Here is a 15,725-nt window from a genome sequence, read left to right on the forward strand (position 1 = left end):
ATCAAGGAACAGTTTTCCTTACAGTTGTAAGGACTAAAAACTTAACTTTTTTGTTAAAAGTAATTTCCTCAAGCTGCTAAAAAAAAAAAAAAAAACAAAACCAAAAAAAACCACAAAACTTTTCTCATTTACCACTGATGTAGGGATAGCACATGTGTACATAGTGTAGGATCCCTAAGTTTTCTTCCTTGATTAAAAACATTTGCAAAGTCTAGCAAAGTCTATGTCCTAATTAGCCAGTAAGAGTGTTGGAAATCTTGCCACGTATTTCACAGCGTGTTAAGCTACTCTCAAGAGCTGTGTATGTTACCACCAGGTCTCAGATTGTTGCAGCAGCTCCGGGGTCTGAACGACTAAAACTCGCTGTGTTTAAGTCTAGCGGTTTCCAAAACATGACAGAAGCGCTGCTGACAGCTACCACATAAGTGAAGGGGTGGCTGAGAAGATCTTTAAATTCCTTTTGTGTTTTAGACCCCTTCAGCTGGTCAGCCGGAAAATGTGCCTTCTCTCTTGGATTACCATCCTTTATGCCGTTGCACTACGCCTATTAAAATACAAACTTGCTCTTGGCATCTGGGCTTAGATAGGTTTATTATTCCCACCCTGCAGTCCCCTCCCTCTCCCCCTTCAGACTACTCCCTTATTTGTTTTCTGTGGCTGCTGAAGATACCCAGGGTTGGTTTTTTGTGAATCTGATAAACTCTGCCCAAAGTAATTCCTGTTCTATTGTTATTCTTTAAGATTCAAGAAATTTTGTAACTGAAAGACTGAAGTTGAGCTTCTTTTTACTTTTTTTTTTTTTTCAATGATATGAGATAATTTCTTCTAGCCCTTGTCCAAAATTTGAAGTCTTAACACCATGTTTATATTATGCTTACTTAATGAAACTGGGTTTACTCCAGTTATTTCAGGCTACACCTTGGCACCTAAATCTCCAGTTTCAGAGATCAGTTAAGGACTTGGTTCAACACAGGAGACTCCTGCAGAGGCTGTGAATACTCCTGATCTCTCTCCAGTATGTTTGCTGGAGGTTAGCATTTACCAAGCCGAACTGATGGAGGCCTGTTAATGCTGACTGACAGCAACATGGCTGGGAAGAGTGCTGAATCTGAGCCCTGACTGCCTGTTGTTAATTGTCAGAGTTAACATAGCCAGGCCTGCCAACGTCACTGTGAGCAGGGTTGTTAGCCTTTTGGTTGTAGCCACCTAGCCACCACATCTTAGACTACTAAGAAGAATAGGAAGGTTTTTTTTGTGGGGTTTTTTGTCTCCTTTTTTTTTTTTTCTTTTTAGGTGATTCACAACTAATTCTGTCCAAATGTCGATAGCTTCTCCTCCCCCTTCCCCATTTATTGACTATGTAATCTATGGACTACTTCTCTTAGGAAAAAATACGGCAACAGGAGAGCCAACACAGACCTGAGTGTTTAAATGATGTGACTGTGGCAAAACTCTGGGTATCACATGAGTGCCTCATGGTAGGTGCTTCCATAGCTGAGAAGTCCGCATCAGCATCTAAGCGTGTCACCAATGGTTTATCCTGAGGTCGTCATGTGTCTGAAGCATGCGAATGCCAAACAGATGCCTGGTTTCCTATTCTCTCTTAAGGATTTCAGTAAGAGAACTGGCTTTGTTATCACTTTATTCTTGGGACATCGGACTTCCTAAACTTACAGTATCCTCTGAAATCCTTTGTTAAGCTTTGCTTTAGACCACCTGCTATTTAAAACTTGGCAAAACAAATATCACAAGACTGCTTTTTCTCTTGTACTTATAACTTTGTTTTGATTCTGTTCTCATGCAATTTCCTCCAGGCACGCTATTTCCTTTGATTTGATTTGACTAATGTGTTTTTCCTTAATGATTCCTCCAGCTAGTAGTGTCAGTTTACAGCTGTGTGAGTGATTATCAAATGGAAAGTGTGTATTTTGGGGGTTTACTTCTAAACAAATGAAGCTACTCACACATAAGAGTAAGGTGTTTTTTTTCAGTCTGTATAAAAACATTTACTGGTACAGTAATATGTCATATTTTCAGTATTGCTGTTTATATGGTGAACTAAAATCCAAAGCTCAGCTCTTGGATTCCGAATAATTGGTGGAGGCATTTCTAAAAGGACATTTTAAGGAAGAGATGCTCTAACTTTGAAGAGGTCTCCTGTCTTTCTGCTTGATCAGAATATATAATGGTTTTAATTTGGTCAGCTATATCTGCACCACCTTAAGTTACTGTTCAGTCTGTGATGCTTCTTGAAGAGGGTCATGGTTGGCCCAGAAGGCCAACTGTATCCTGGGCTGCATCAAAAGAAGTGTGGCCATCAGGTCAAAGGAGGTGATTCTGCCCCTCTACTCCACTCTCATGAGACCCCACCTGGAGTACTGCATCCAGCTCTGGAGCCCCCAGAATAAGGAGGACATGGACCTGTTACAGCGTGTCCAGAGGAGAGCCACAAGGATGATCCGAGGGCTGGAGCACCTCTCCTATGAGGAGAGGCTGAGAGAGTTGGGGCTGTTCAGCCTGGAGAAGAGAAGGCTCCGGGGAGATCTTATTGCGGCCTTCCAGTACCTAAAGGGGGCCTACAGGAGAGCTGGGGAAGGACTTTTTACTAGGGCATGTAGCGATAAAACAAGGGGGAACGGCTTTAAACTGGAAGAGGGCAGGTTCAGATTGAACATTAGGAAGAAGTTTTTCACTTTGAGGGTGGTAAGGCACTGGAACAGGTTGCCCAGAGAGGTTGTTGAGGCCCCATCCTTGGAGGTGTTCAAGGCCAGGCTGGACGTGGCCTTGGACAACCTGGTCTAGTGGGAGGTGTCCCTGCCTATGGCAGGGGGGTTGGAACTCGATGATCTTCAAGGTCCTTTCCAACCTTAACCATTCTATGATTCTATATATATACGTGGTGTGTTTGTGTGAGGAGGAGGGCTCTGTGTATGCTGAACTTTATTTTTCTCTGATGTATTTTGTACTTTCTGCATTGCATAATAGGGTCTTCATGTATTTTATAAATTCCTTGATGCAAGGGGAAACATGGAGACTGTGCAATTGCGAGCTCCCAAAACAAAGTATGCAAAGTAATTTCATAACTTCCACAGTGAGAAGTAAGTACCATGATCCTGTCCCAGAAGTCATAAAACATTTTCTTATTGTGGCTTCTAGCTTATGAACACTTAAACTGTGACATAGAGCTGCCTGACATCTGTATTAAAGAGGAAGAGAGAAATTTCCAGGTCCACAAAAAAAGTGAATGTAATACAGTGGTGAATTGCATGTATTTCAGCTGTTTTGTGTCCAGGCAGAGAAGGTTGATGTCCCAATAATTTATAAATGGCTTTACCCACACACTGGAGTCCTAGAAATGCTTCCTACCTGAGTGTTGGCACATGTCAGCTGCTGTCAGAGCCTCAGAACAAAAGGCCCCTCCCCATCATGAACACATGAAGGAAGATGTTACTTCAATAGATAAACGTGCTTTCTTATCCATTGGCATATAGGATGGGGGGTATGGGGGGGTGATGGTGGTATTGTTCTAGAAACAACATGGCTTGGGTAAAAGTAGAAAGCTAATTTTCTTTCCATAAATCTAAATAGGGCTTAATAGGATAAAAGGAAAATGATTTAATGACTTCAGGCTTTATTCTAGACCAAGCTTGGACAAAAATGAGGAGATGGGCTCGGTGTGGACATGCAGGAGTAACAGTAACTTTGGGAGGTGCTGGAGAAGCAGTTCCCTCCTCTGGTTTCAACAGGGGGTGGGGGACTCATTTTTGGTTTGTGGGTTTGTTTTTTTTTAAGTACAACAGGAAAGTTTTTCCTTTCTTGATGGGGTGGAAAAAATTTCCAAGTGCTATTTGTAATGCAAATATTTTTTGCTATTTCAGTATTCTAAGAGTACGTAAATGGCATTGCTGGAATTGTCTTCACTTATTTATTTTTGTATTATAAACTTCTGCTGTACATATTTTGGGGGTAACACAAATGTGGTGATAAAATTAAAACATATTAAGGACAGGATAGTTGCACACCAACTTGGATCTTTTGGTGATGTACATATATGAACTTATGTTTCTTAGAAACAAGAAATGTTGGACATGCATTTGAAAGGGGGAAGGGGATGGGGGAGATATCTAGAAAGCAGCAACTCTGAAGAGTAATACAGGAGTACAGGCTGTGTGTGCCCAGGCTGGGCTGTCAGGGGGGACTGCCCCAAGCCAGACACAGTGGGTTCCATCTGGCTCCAACCAACCCACCACAGGGCACAGCTGAGCCCCGCAGCCACTATGGCGGCACCGTGGGTAAAGCCTCTGTCAGAAAGGGCAGAATGCTGCCCGGCAGTTGGGGCTGAGGGGAACAGTGTGAGAGACAGCCCTGCCAGGGGAGAGGAGGAGGATCCCCTGCAGCCCATGGAGAAACCATGGTGGAGCATGTGTTGCCCTGCAGCCCGTGGAGTACCGTGCTGGAGCAGGTATCTACACTGTAGCTTATGGACAATCCCACACTGGAGCAAGTTGATAAGCTTTGAAGGGAGCTGAATTATATGGAGGATCCATGTTGGAACAGGCTCCTGATGGTAACTGCGGCCCATGGAGAGGAGCTCATGCTGGAGCAGAGAAGTGTGAGGAGGAAGGAGCGGCAGAGAGGAGCTGTTATGGACTGATCGCAACCCTCATTCCCCACATCCCCTGTGCTTACTCTATTTTTAGTTGGCAATAAATTTAATCAATTTTCCCAAAGTTTAGTCTGTTTTGCCTGTGGTGGTAATTGCCAAGTGATCTCCCCATCTTTCTCTTGACACATGAGCTTTTTAATTTTATTTTCTCCCCTGTCATGTTGAGGAAAGGAAGTGAGAGAGCGGCTGGGTGGGCATCTGGCAGCTGGCCGAGATCAACCCACCACAACAGGATACAGTGAATGAGTAACCGAACTTTTGCTACGAGACTCAAATACCTATTCTGACTGTTGCTTCGTGACTCAGAGGCAGTGGTTACTGACAGAACCGTAATCTGTATTTTTAGAGGATGTTGGAAAAAAACCTAGAAAATTATGGAGGGAAAGGGCCATAGGAACAGTTTGAATGGAGAATTCCCTCTGTAGTGCCAGAGTTGAACAATAAGGAATGATCTTTAATTGAGAAGAAAACCATGATGGTGTATGGGACCAGCTACTGTTTAATATTTTCATCAGTGACATGAACAGTGGGATTGAGTGTACCCTCAGCAAGTTTGCAGACAACCCCAAGCTGAGTGGTGCAGTTGATACGTCTGAGGGATGGGGGACCTGAGGGACCTGGACAGGTTTGAGAGGTGAGGCCATGTGAACCTCATTAAGTTTATCAAGGTCAAGTGCAAGGTCCTACACCTGGGTTGGAGCAATCCTAAGCACAAATACAGGGTGGGGGATGAAGGGATTGAGAACAGCCTTGCTGGGAAGGACTTGGAGATACTGGTGGATGAAAAGCTGGATGTGTGCTTGCAGCCCAGAAACCCAACCGTATCTACATCAAAAGAAACATGGCCAGTAGGCCAAGGGAGGTGATTCTGCCCCTCGGTTCTGGTGACACCCCACCTGGAGTACTGCATCTAGCTCTGAAGCCCTCAGCACAGGAAATACATGGATCTGTTGGAGCCAGTCCAGAAGAGGACCACAAAATTATCAGAGAGATGGAACACTTCTATGAGGTGAAGCTGAGAGAGTTGGGGTTTTTCAGTCTGGAGAAGAGAAGGCTCTGGGGACACCTTATTGCTGCAGGCCTCCTTTAAGTACTGAAAGGCCAGAAAGATGGGGACAAACTTTTTAACAGGGCCTATTGCAATAGGACAAGGGGTAATGGCTTTAAACTAAAAGAAGATAGATGTAGACTAGATACAAGGAAGAAATTTTTTTACAATGAGGGTGGTGAAACACTGAACAGGTTGCCCAGAGAGGTGGTAGATGCCCCATCCCAAGATCAGGCTGGACAGGGCTCTAAGCAACCTGATCTCATTGAAGGTGCCCCTGTGCATTGCAGGGGAGGTTGGACTAGATAACCTTTAAAGGTCTCTTCCAACCCAAACTATTCTATGATGGTATCTTCATACAAAGAAAACAGCATGCTGACTCAGAGCTGTGAGAACTGTTGTGGTTTAACCCCAGCCAACAATAAAGAACCACCTAGTCTTTTGTTCACTCCACTCCCCCAGCAGTGGGATGGAGGGACAATTGAAAGAAAAAGGCAAAACTCATGGGTGGAGATAAAGGCAGTTTAACAGAACAGCGAAGGAAAGAGGAAAGCAACAACAATAATACTGATAGAAGAATATACAAAACATGATTAATGTACAGCAAATATAAATACCTGTTTGGGTCAGCTGACCTAGTTGTGTCCTGTCCCAACTCCTTGTGAAAATTAACTCTATCTTCACCGGAACCAGGACAAGAACCCATAGCTGAAAACCCAAATGGACTCATTCAAATGAGAAGAGGCACATGCTTCAACCGAAGTAGTCAACTGTCAAAAGAAAACAATAAGAAGTAAAAGATTCTTGATCTGTTCACATCTTCAGATCAAGACTAGATATCCATCTGCCAGGCTGTGTGCAATTCCTCCTCTATTAGGCAGGGGAAAGGAAAATTAATTCTTTGGGGATGAACAAAGGAGGTCTGTGTGTACGTGAGAGAGAGGTAAATAGCAAGATCAGACTAAAAGGACTAAGGCAAGCCTAGTTTCTATCAGTCAAAAGAGTATTGTGCTCTTAAACAAGCCATGTTTCTAGGCATTGTTGATGGGGAGAGGGGCTCAGTTCTTGTTCATGCCCTCTGTAGCAATTACTAAGTTGGCTGATGCAGATGGAGGAAATGGACTGCATTACAAGTGTTCATGCTGTCTTCAAAGCTGGTCCTAAACACAAGGGAACTTGAAATGCTTTTGGAAAAAAATAAAAAAGTTAATGTAAACCTGTGCAATGAACTGTGTTTAGCTGTTGTTAAGCACTTGGTAGACTTGTAGCCTGCCATGGAGCAATCGGAATAACCGTGACCGACTCTTGGGACTTGCAGGAACGCTTCTGAATCGTGAAAGAACACAGTGGAGTGGTTTCCTGGGAGGAGAGCAGCTCTTAAGAGAGGATGTATAGTGATGTGCAGTGGGGGAGGAGGTAGCTGGGTGGGTGTTGGTGTAGGGCTAGTGGTTATTTCACTTGTTCTCTCTGGAATTTCTGTATTCTCCATTCAAGAGATATCCAAGAATGTATGGTGGTGGGGTTTTTTTTTCTGTCTCCGATATAAAACTATAGAAACATTGACTAATGTTTTCCTTATTTCAACAAGAATTTGGGGTAACTGCCAATTACTGCACACATTGTTTGACCCTGTAGGAGCTGTACATGATATTCTTCAGTAAACATGCCTGCCTTGTAGTAGGAATACAATGGAAAATACACTTACGGATTAATGCAAGTCTCTGTAGTTAGAAACAGACTGAGACATTAGCCCAGTATAAAACAACATCTACTGTTTATATAGAACTCTTCACATGTAAATATTATCATGTTATTGTAAAAGAGAAATATTACTCTGTTTTACAGGTGCCAGGACATAGAGAAAAGAGGAATTGTTCAAGGCCACCCACATGGCCAGCCCTGGTCTAGCTCGTAGTCCCATGCTCTCTCTAGTAGACAATATCTAATCTGTTCACTGTAAGGAGGTCTCAAAAATATAGCTTGTAGCTGCTGAAGCACATGTGAAATTACAAATATTTTTTTCTGAATTGTCTTTTTTTTTTTTTTTTCTGTCCCCTTGCAGATCATAAAGTGTCTGGAATTTCCATTGAAACGGATAACAAAAATGTAAAAGCAGAGGAGTTTAAGGGTACAGTATGGGCATTGCTGTGATTATTTTTAATATATACACAATACATGCAAACTGTGTATACAGAAGCTGTGCAACTGTTAAGATTGTCTTCATCTTTACTGAGGGTTCCTGCTCCTACTCTCTCCATTGACTCTTTGTGAATCTTGCTCTTGTCCTCATTTTCTCTTATTCAGTGTGAGCTTGGACTAGATGCTCCCCAGAGGTCCTTTTCAACCTCATCTACTCTGTGATTCTGTGACTTGTTTGTCAGTCCTGGTAGCTCACTCTGTAACTTCTGCCTGAGTTTATTCCACCCCAAATAATGGGAACTGATAGAAAGGAGAAGTATTAGTTATCTTACAAGACAGAGAAGTGAGGGACTACATAGAGAACAACTGTAAGTCAGCTAATTGTCAGTAACTATAATGGCTACTTACATATTTATATGTGTATATGTCATATGTAAAATGACAAATTACTACTAACTAAAGATGTTAAGGAAGCAGGGAGGAAAACCTGGTGTTTGCTGGGTAGATGTGAAAGGGATCCTAGAGTATGCATGTGAGGTTTGTCGGTTATGTGGGGGTTTTTCTTCGTTTCTTTTTTCTTTGCATTTGGTTGAAATGGAGAGAGGTGGGGATTTGGGAACTGAAAGAATTATTTGCTGAGCTTTAGGCTTTATTACCTCAAACAGATAAATAAACAAATATTTTGGAGGTCTAAAGCTGTCAGCTGGGCTCCTGTTAAGTATTTTTGTCACTTTTGGGGAAGAAAAACTTAATGCATTTAGAGCTCAGGGTAGGCAAGAGGAGAGATAAGCTCTTCAGGTAATATTAAAGCTCGATTAGATTCTCTCTTTTTATATGATATATGGCGTGCATTTTGTTCTTTTGTTATTTGTATGATAGAGATCAGTTTAACATAGCTCAGATGCCATGCCGAGTTCTTTTTGTGTAGCAGCACTAAGAGACTGGCAGGGGCTGATAGGCGTAGCTGTTCAGCTGAATGCAGCTGATCTGAAATACTTTCTTTTCTCCTCCGACTCCCATTACTGTAGAGGAGGGCGATGGGTCACTGGAACACGCTCCCCAAGGAAGTGGTCACGGCACCAAGCCAGTCAGAGTTTAAGGAGCGTCTGGATGATGCTCTTAGTCGTGTGGTTTAGTTTTAGGTAGTCCTGCGAGGAACAGGGAGTTGGACACAATGATCCTTACGGGTCCCTTCCAACTTGAGATATTCCATGATTCTATAACCAAATGGTAGCATCCAGACCAGATGTCAATCCAAATTAAACATTGTCTAGACCTCTCAAAAATCCTGGAAAGTTCTTCCAGGCCTGGCAGAGCCTGTGCTGATGCACAGCATCCTGCAGGCCTACCTTAATGCAAGTCAAGTAGGCCTGTTCTGGAAAATACCTGTTGCTGACTCTGTTAGTATGGGAAAAAGCAGGAGAGGGGAACTATAACTAAGAGGGGTTTATTATGTTGTCTCTGTTCTGTGTGCACTCCTTTTCTTCCACACCATTCCCTTTGTCCGAATAAGATTAGTGGGAGGGCATCAATGCTAGCTTTTTTTGTAACAAAAAAATGTGGCATGCAAGAAAGGGGCAGCTCATTCAAGATGGAGGTGGCTTGTTCAGCTGAGAACACTTCAGCTGAACTGTCTCTATGTCAACTAATAAAGACCAGCTCATGAGACCAGCCAACTGTCACAAGGTCAGTAGCAAAAGCAAGCTGAGCTTGAATGATGGTTTTTCTTTGTGAGAAGGATACAAAAACAAAATAGAAAGGAAACTTTAGCAAATCTTAAGATTCAGGAAGCCTCCACCCATCCACTCAACCTGAAGTCAGGAACCTCTGGCTTCCTGAGTGCACAGCATGTTTTTCGAAGCAGCCAGTGCATGTGTAACATGTTTCTGGCAAAGAATGCCCTCCTGCCTCAATTTTTCTTTCAAGTCTGGACATTTTTTCCCCTATGAGAGATCACCAAGGCTACCAGTCTGGCCCCTTGGAAGCTTTTTCTTTCTCTACAGAACTGACCTGGGAAATCAGACTCTAAAGGGTGAGTGGGTAGATCTGTTGGTAGCTCTTAATTGTCCTTCAGCCTTGTTTGCTGGGACTGGAAAGGAGAGCGCTGGTTAATGCAGAGTGACTGTATGTTTGCGCAGTGGATGTTTGTCTCCTGAAAGCTAAACAGGCATTGCGAAAACTATAAAGGCTTTTGATCCTTGATACTCTGGCCTATATTGGAAGATGAGCAGCCTAAAGGTGGCGAGATCCGTATTGTATTTTTATCTCTTACAGAAACTTCTGGGAGATACTAAACTTATTAATGATTTGGTGCCAGTCAGATGTGTGGTTGTATTCCTTCCTCTGATGTTGTCTCCCAAAAATTCTTATTACTACCTTGAGTTAAGAGTTATTTACTGGGGAAAAAATACATATAGATATTTCAGCATGCTGTTCCACAGAGAATGGAACTACTGAAACACTGAGTTTGTCCCAATAACTCGCCTATACAGTTTGTCATGTCTTCTCTCCCTCTTTAGTTCCCCCATAATAACTGTAGGCTTGAACATAGACCACAGACCACAATTACTATGATGCAAGCTACGTATTAGTGATGGCATATGCTGATTCCGTGCTGTGAGGGAGGAAAAAAGAACTGTTGAGCTCCCAGTATGACCTGCTCTTCATTAGGAGCACTAGTTTTGATTTATTTCCTACACGGTAATGGCAATCTTAGCAATAATCAGTAACTCTTGAAATCTCAGCCTCTCTGTGAAATCTGATTGGTGATGCCCCCTATACATAAGTTAGGGAAACTTGAGTGGACAGACAGAAAGGTGAACAATTGTATGAACCTTCTTTTCTCAAGAACTCAAGAAAAATAAGAGGGAACCACTGAGGGATGTCATGAGCAGCCTCTGCTGCCAGCAGCTCTGGGGACCTGGGGGTTCCTCCTGCCCAGCCGCTGGCACCCAGCCCAGTGTGCCTGGAGACCTGGGGGTCTTTATCCCAGGCCGGTAGACACAGCTGCTGCTTTCTCATTTTCAGGTTCAACCAGTAGCAAGGCTGTGTGTGTGTCCTGGGGATGTGTGCCTGTGTGCACAAACTCACACCTACAGACACTCACGACACTGGCGCTGCCAGCTACACAGTCCACTACACACAAGGCACTGCCTTCGACAGCACCCACGTATAACACTGCCTGGGCTCACGTAAAGCATTAAGTATAGACATTTGAGCATCCTTCCTCCTCTCTGGCTGGTGGAAGGTTGAAGTTCAGTGGTGAAAGCCCTCACACAACACTCTCTAGATTCACAAGCACGTGCACGCTCTTGGATCCCCTGAGTACCCGCGGAGCCCCTCTGTCCATCTGTTATCCCTGCCCTACTCACCAGCTTGCCCAGTTTGAGGTTTGTTAGTGAATCACACACACACCTCCAGGCACACCAGGTTTAGGGAAGATACAAATACTGCACACACACCACACACCCCCAGTGTGACATCAGTTGCTGGCCCTAAATTTACTCAAGCCACCCTTCTCTGCCCCGATAGCTAGCACTCCAGGCCACTCCTGTGGCTCCTCCAACTGCTGATGCAGAGATGCTCATTTGCTCCAGGTGCCCCCACCTCAGTCCCATCGGTTTGTTTGGAGGCTGATGGTCTTTGCCATCATCTCTGTTAGTCCCTGTCTGTCATGCGTGTCTCTGTTTTGGTTTGGTGCTGCCCCCTTTGCTTGTTACCACTTTTGCATTGAAAAGGTCTTTGATTGGGAAACCTTAATGAAGCAGACTCTCACCTTCCACATACCCTTACAATAACCAATGTGGAATTGTAACTAAATACATCAGTTACTTAGGAGAATATTTAACCATCTTACTGGTATGTCTTCAATCTGCATTAAGTTATACATTTGAACAGTTAAACTACTGATACTGAATTCAGAATGGTAATTCACAAAATATTGTTGATAATAGGGTCAGAGTCCTTTTTAATGGTGGTCTGCTCACTGACAAAAATATTTAAGCCTAAAATGAGGGTAGTAATACAGAATCTGTGTCCATCTAACATGGGAATATCTAGTTCCCAACTTCTGAATTTTGATCCAAAGGCCACTGAAGTATGGGAAAATTACTAGTTTCTGTTCTCCATTCTGTTTGTGTAAGTCTGGAGAAGGTCTGATGGCATCTGGCCCCTGCTGACTGCTCAAGATGACAGCTCAAGTTCTTTTGAAGGGGGAATATTAATTTCATGGGGCCTGAACGTGTCCCAAACACAATGCTAAAGTCTCTAATTTTCTCTTTTGCATTCTTATTTTTTTTCTCTAGAGGCTATTCTTAGTTGCAAGCACAAATTTTCAAAAGGCGTGAGCTTAAGAATAGAATGGAAGAAAATCCAGTCTCAAGAAGTCTCATTTGTTTACTACAATGGTGAATTTACAGGTACAGTACTACAAACTTAGACTGTTGGTTTAACATGTCATTCTCCAGCATAGATATGGGCTCTTTCTTGAGGAATAACATTAGGAAAATGACTGAAAGAGAATGCTCTTGACTCTCCATACTGAACAACTGTCCTTTTGACGAAAATAATTCTTCCCTGGGGGGAGAGACGGAAGCATTCCTTCATAAAATCATTAATGATTAGTTACCTTTTTAGTGAAGTTAAATATAATAAAACTCAAGGTTAAGAAAAATGGCAGTGCACATTCCTTGACATTTTTCAAAAACAAAATTACATGCAGATATAAACTCCCCAAAACTACTGCAAACTCTGCACTCCTATCCTACGAAGAGGTTTCTGCAGCCTCCTGTAGAGCTGGAGGCTTAGCTATGAATAATGCAGCAATTTTATATACATAAAATATAAACTCAGCTGTATATTTTAAATTATTTGTATTCTTTTCAGAAGTGGAATTTCTGTTTACGTGTTCTGAAAAAGACTTACCTCAGCTTTAGGTGTTGAAGAAAATATGGGTTTCTGATACCTTGTACACAATAAATGAAGGTTAAGAAGTAAAATTAAAGCACAGCAATTTTTTTAGTTTGTAGAGCTTGCAAGATGTACGGGTCTTGTTGATGAACTTGTTTTTTTCTGCATATATTTAATTTAGAAAAACACTGGAACTGATGGTCCTGTGTTTGCATGTAACTTTAATTTCATAACAAGCTGTAGAATGAAAAAAACCTCATTGTAAGAAGTCTGATGGCAATATCTTTACTGAATCCATTAAGTTTTTCTTGCCAAGTTAACATGTCAAATCCTTTGCTGTGGTCTCACTCACAATTCTTTCTGTAAGGTAATTAAGTTAGTGATTGCCATCCCTCTAGTGGAAAATTGACTTTGTCACCTGTTTTCTTGAGATGTTTGCAGAAAAAAGCATTCTGTCTTCCAAGTAGATAATGTATGACAGATGTAGGTTTTCTGAACTGAGGGTTTTTTTGGACTAAATGGACAAGTTGTGGAAGGTTCTTACTGTCTTGGGAGGGGGATTACATACTGCTCCTTCATGATAGATAACTAACACTGAACAAATGAGCAATAGTTCATAAATTGCACATGACTTCAGAACAAGCCAATGAGACGTAGACTTATATGCTATAAGCAAAGAGCAGAAACCTCTTTGTTCTCCCTTAAAGGTGATCTTCGAGGCCGAGCAGAGATGCTGAATACAGGAATTCGTATTAGAAATGTGACTAGAAAAGATTCTGGGACATACCGCTGTGAAATCAGTGCAAAGAGTGAAGAGGGGCAACGCCTGGGAGAAGCTACTATTACTCTCACAGTATTGGGTACAAACTTTGTTATTTGGGCTTCTGTAAAGACACTGAATGATGGCAAGGGGTGTTGAAGGTAGGGTTGTCCATACGGTGTGTGGCTGCTGGGTTTTTGGGTCTCCTTTGGGCTGACTTTATAAACACATGCGCACATGCACATTCTACAGCATACTTCACAAAATAGCTTTGCAAAATGCACACTTGCATGAGAAAGGAATATAATTAGGATTTTGTTGATATAAATATGGGTTGCAGTTCTCAAAACTTAGCAAGTATGCTGATTTATGTGATGGCGAAACATCCGTTTCTACTACAACTGAAGTCACTCAGTGGCTGAGAATCTGAATAAGCTGGTCATGGTGTTTGGCACTGGAAAGTCAGCATCTGTCAACATCTATCAAATATTCCCGAGCAACAGTTCATTCCAATATGCTACAGTCTCCTCCTGGTTTTGGAAGGAGAAACTGCTGCAGTGTCTGCGCAATGCCAGCCAGTGAGCTAGCAATCTGTGCATTTTATTTACAGGAGAGATGGTTTTGGCTTAGAGGGGTGGTTGTTCTTTGTGGGTTTTTTGTTTGTTTTCTTTTCCACTCGGGGAAAGGAGGGAAAAGTGAATACTGAGCACATTCTTCTTACATTGTTCCTGGTATTTTTCCCTGTGGATGAATGGTAGAGGTTGGTAGTTTTCTTCTTTTCTCTGTATAGGGAGAAGAGAAAATGTTTGCTTTTGTAGTTTCTATATTTTTTTTCTGTACAAAAATAATTGATCTTTTAAAATTATAAAAAAGTCTCAAAGTTCTTCATAAAGGATGATAAATTCATGAACTCCTGATTAGCTCCAACAATGAGGTAACCCCACTTATCCCTTTTGTCCACTCTCTCAACAGCTTTCCTCTTTTAAATGTGGCTTCTTAATTTAAAGTTGAAGTCTTAGAGCCCAAAGGAGAGTGTGTGTTTGTGTGTTGCTCACAAACCTTTTTTTGAAAGTTAATTTGAATTAGTTAGTATTTCACTTGGTTTTCTTTATTTTTGCTTTTTATTTTAAAATCAGCCAAGAAAAAGCTATGAATACTTATCAAGGTGTCACTTGAGCTTTTAATGTCCCATGCGTGCCTCTTCACCCTTAGTTTTCCTCTACATAGCTTCAAGTTACCAAAAAAATTAAGTTCCTTTTCTGTTCACGTAATAAAAATCAGAAAAGAGACACTCATCTTCATGGCAGAAGGAATGATCAGTTCTCCTGCACCTGTGTGTGGGAATGTTTGTTTTTAATGTAAACTGAAAGTTAGTAGGCAGTTGGTTTTGGCCCTCAACCTGGGATTCACACAGTGGCCGTGATGATAGCCAGTCTTGGTAATTCTTTCTGGAAATCATTTTTCCAAAACCAGCTGGCTTCTTTTAATACAAAAAAATCTTTTTCATCTTCCTCGCTTCTGTTTTTAAATATTGGGGAAGGGAAGGGGGGAATTGCTGAACTACAAATTCCCTGAGTTATCCCTCCTCTGTCTGTGAGCAACAGGCCCCATACAAGAAACGAAGTGAAACAAACTCTGGGGTTGGATGGGAGTGTATAGATTGGAGACAGGATGACACAGCATGGGAGGGGGAGTCTGGGAGCAAGCCTCTTTCTTCCATTTTTAGCAACTCACAAATTTTACTGTGTTGTCCAGTAACAGGACTCCAGCACCTCACTTCGTTAATGTGGTAGTCTCTAAGTGTGTACAGAAGTGCTCACCGCCTCACCAGTGACTGTCAAACTGTTGTCATGTAGACAATACTGATAAGACTGCGTAACAAGTGCGATTTCATTTTCCAGTTGCCCCGACTACTCCGGTATGTGAGGTACCCAGCTCCGCAATGACGGGAACAGTAGTGGAACTGAGCTGTAAGGAGACTGAGGGGTCTCCTCCATCTGAGTACCAGTGGTACAAGAACGGTGTTGCCTTACTGGAAAAGACAGGAGCAGGCAGTGCTAGAGCAGCAAATATAACTTACACCATGAATAAAAAGTCTGGCACTCTGGTAAGTGTCATAACCAGCTGTCAAGAAAACCAAATTTACTGTTTAGTACAACGATGCACAGGGGTCTTGATCCAAAAATGCACAAGGTCTTCGTCAG

The 15,725-nt window shown here is 42.3% G+C and overlaps 1 protein-coding gene across 1 annotated transcript in view; it reads left to right on the forward strand.

Annotated features, from left to right (window-relative positions):
* The window catches only part of LOC309686087 (junctional adhesion molecule B-like), a gene marked incomplete at its 5' end in the record, with an annotated part of 42,215 nt that overhangs the window by 19,648 nt on the left and 6,842 nt on the right, over nt 1-15,725 (forward strand). The window contains 4 exons of the mRNA XM_082498617.1: nt 7,777-7,842; nt 12,158-12,271; nt 13,469-13,621; nt 15,423-15,628. Coding sequence (XP_082354743.1) covers nt 7,777-7,842; nt 12,158-12,271; nt 13,469-13,621; nt 15,423-15,628 — 539 coding nt within the window. The remainder of the gene's footprint in view (nt 1-7,776; nt 7,843-12,157; nt 12,272-13,468; nt 13,622-15,422; nt 15,629-15,725) is intronic.

The sequence above is a fragment of the Vanellus vanellus genome, assembly GCF_965231255.1.
Source record: "Vanellus vanellus genome assembly, chromosome: 1".
NCBI classification, from domain to species: domain Eukaryota; kingdom Metazoa; phylum Chordata; class Aves; order Charadriiformes; family Charadriidae; genus Vanellus; species Vanellus vanellus.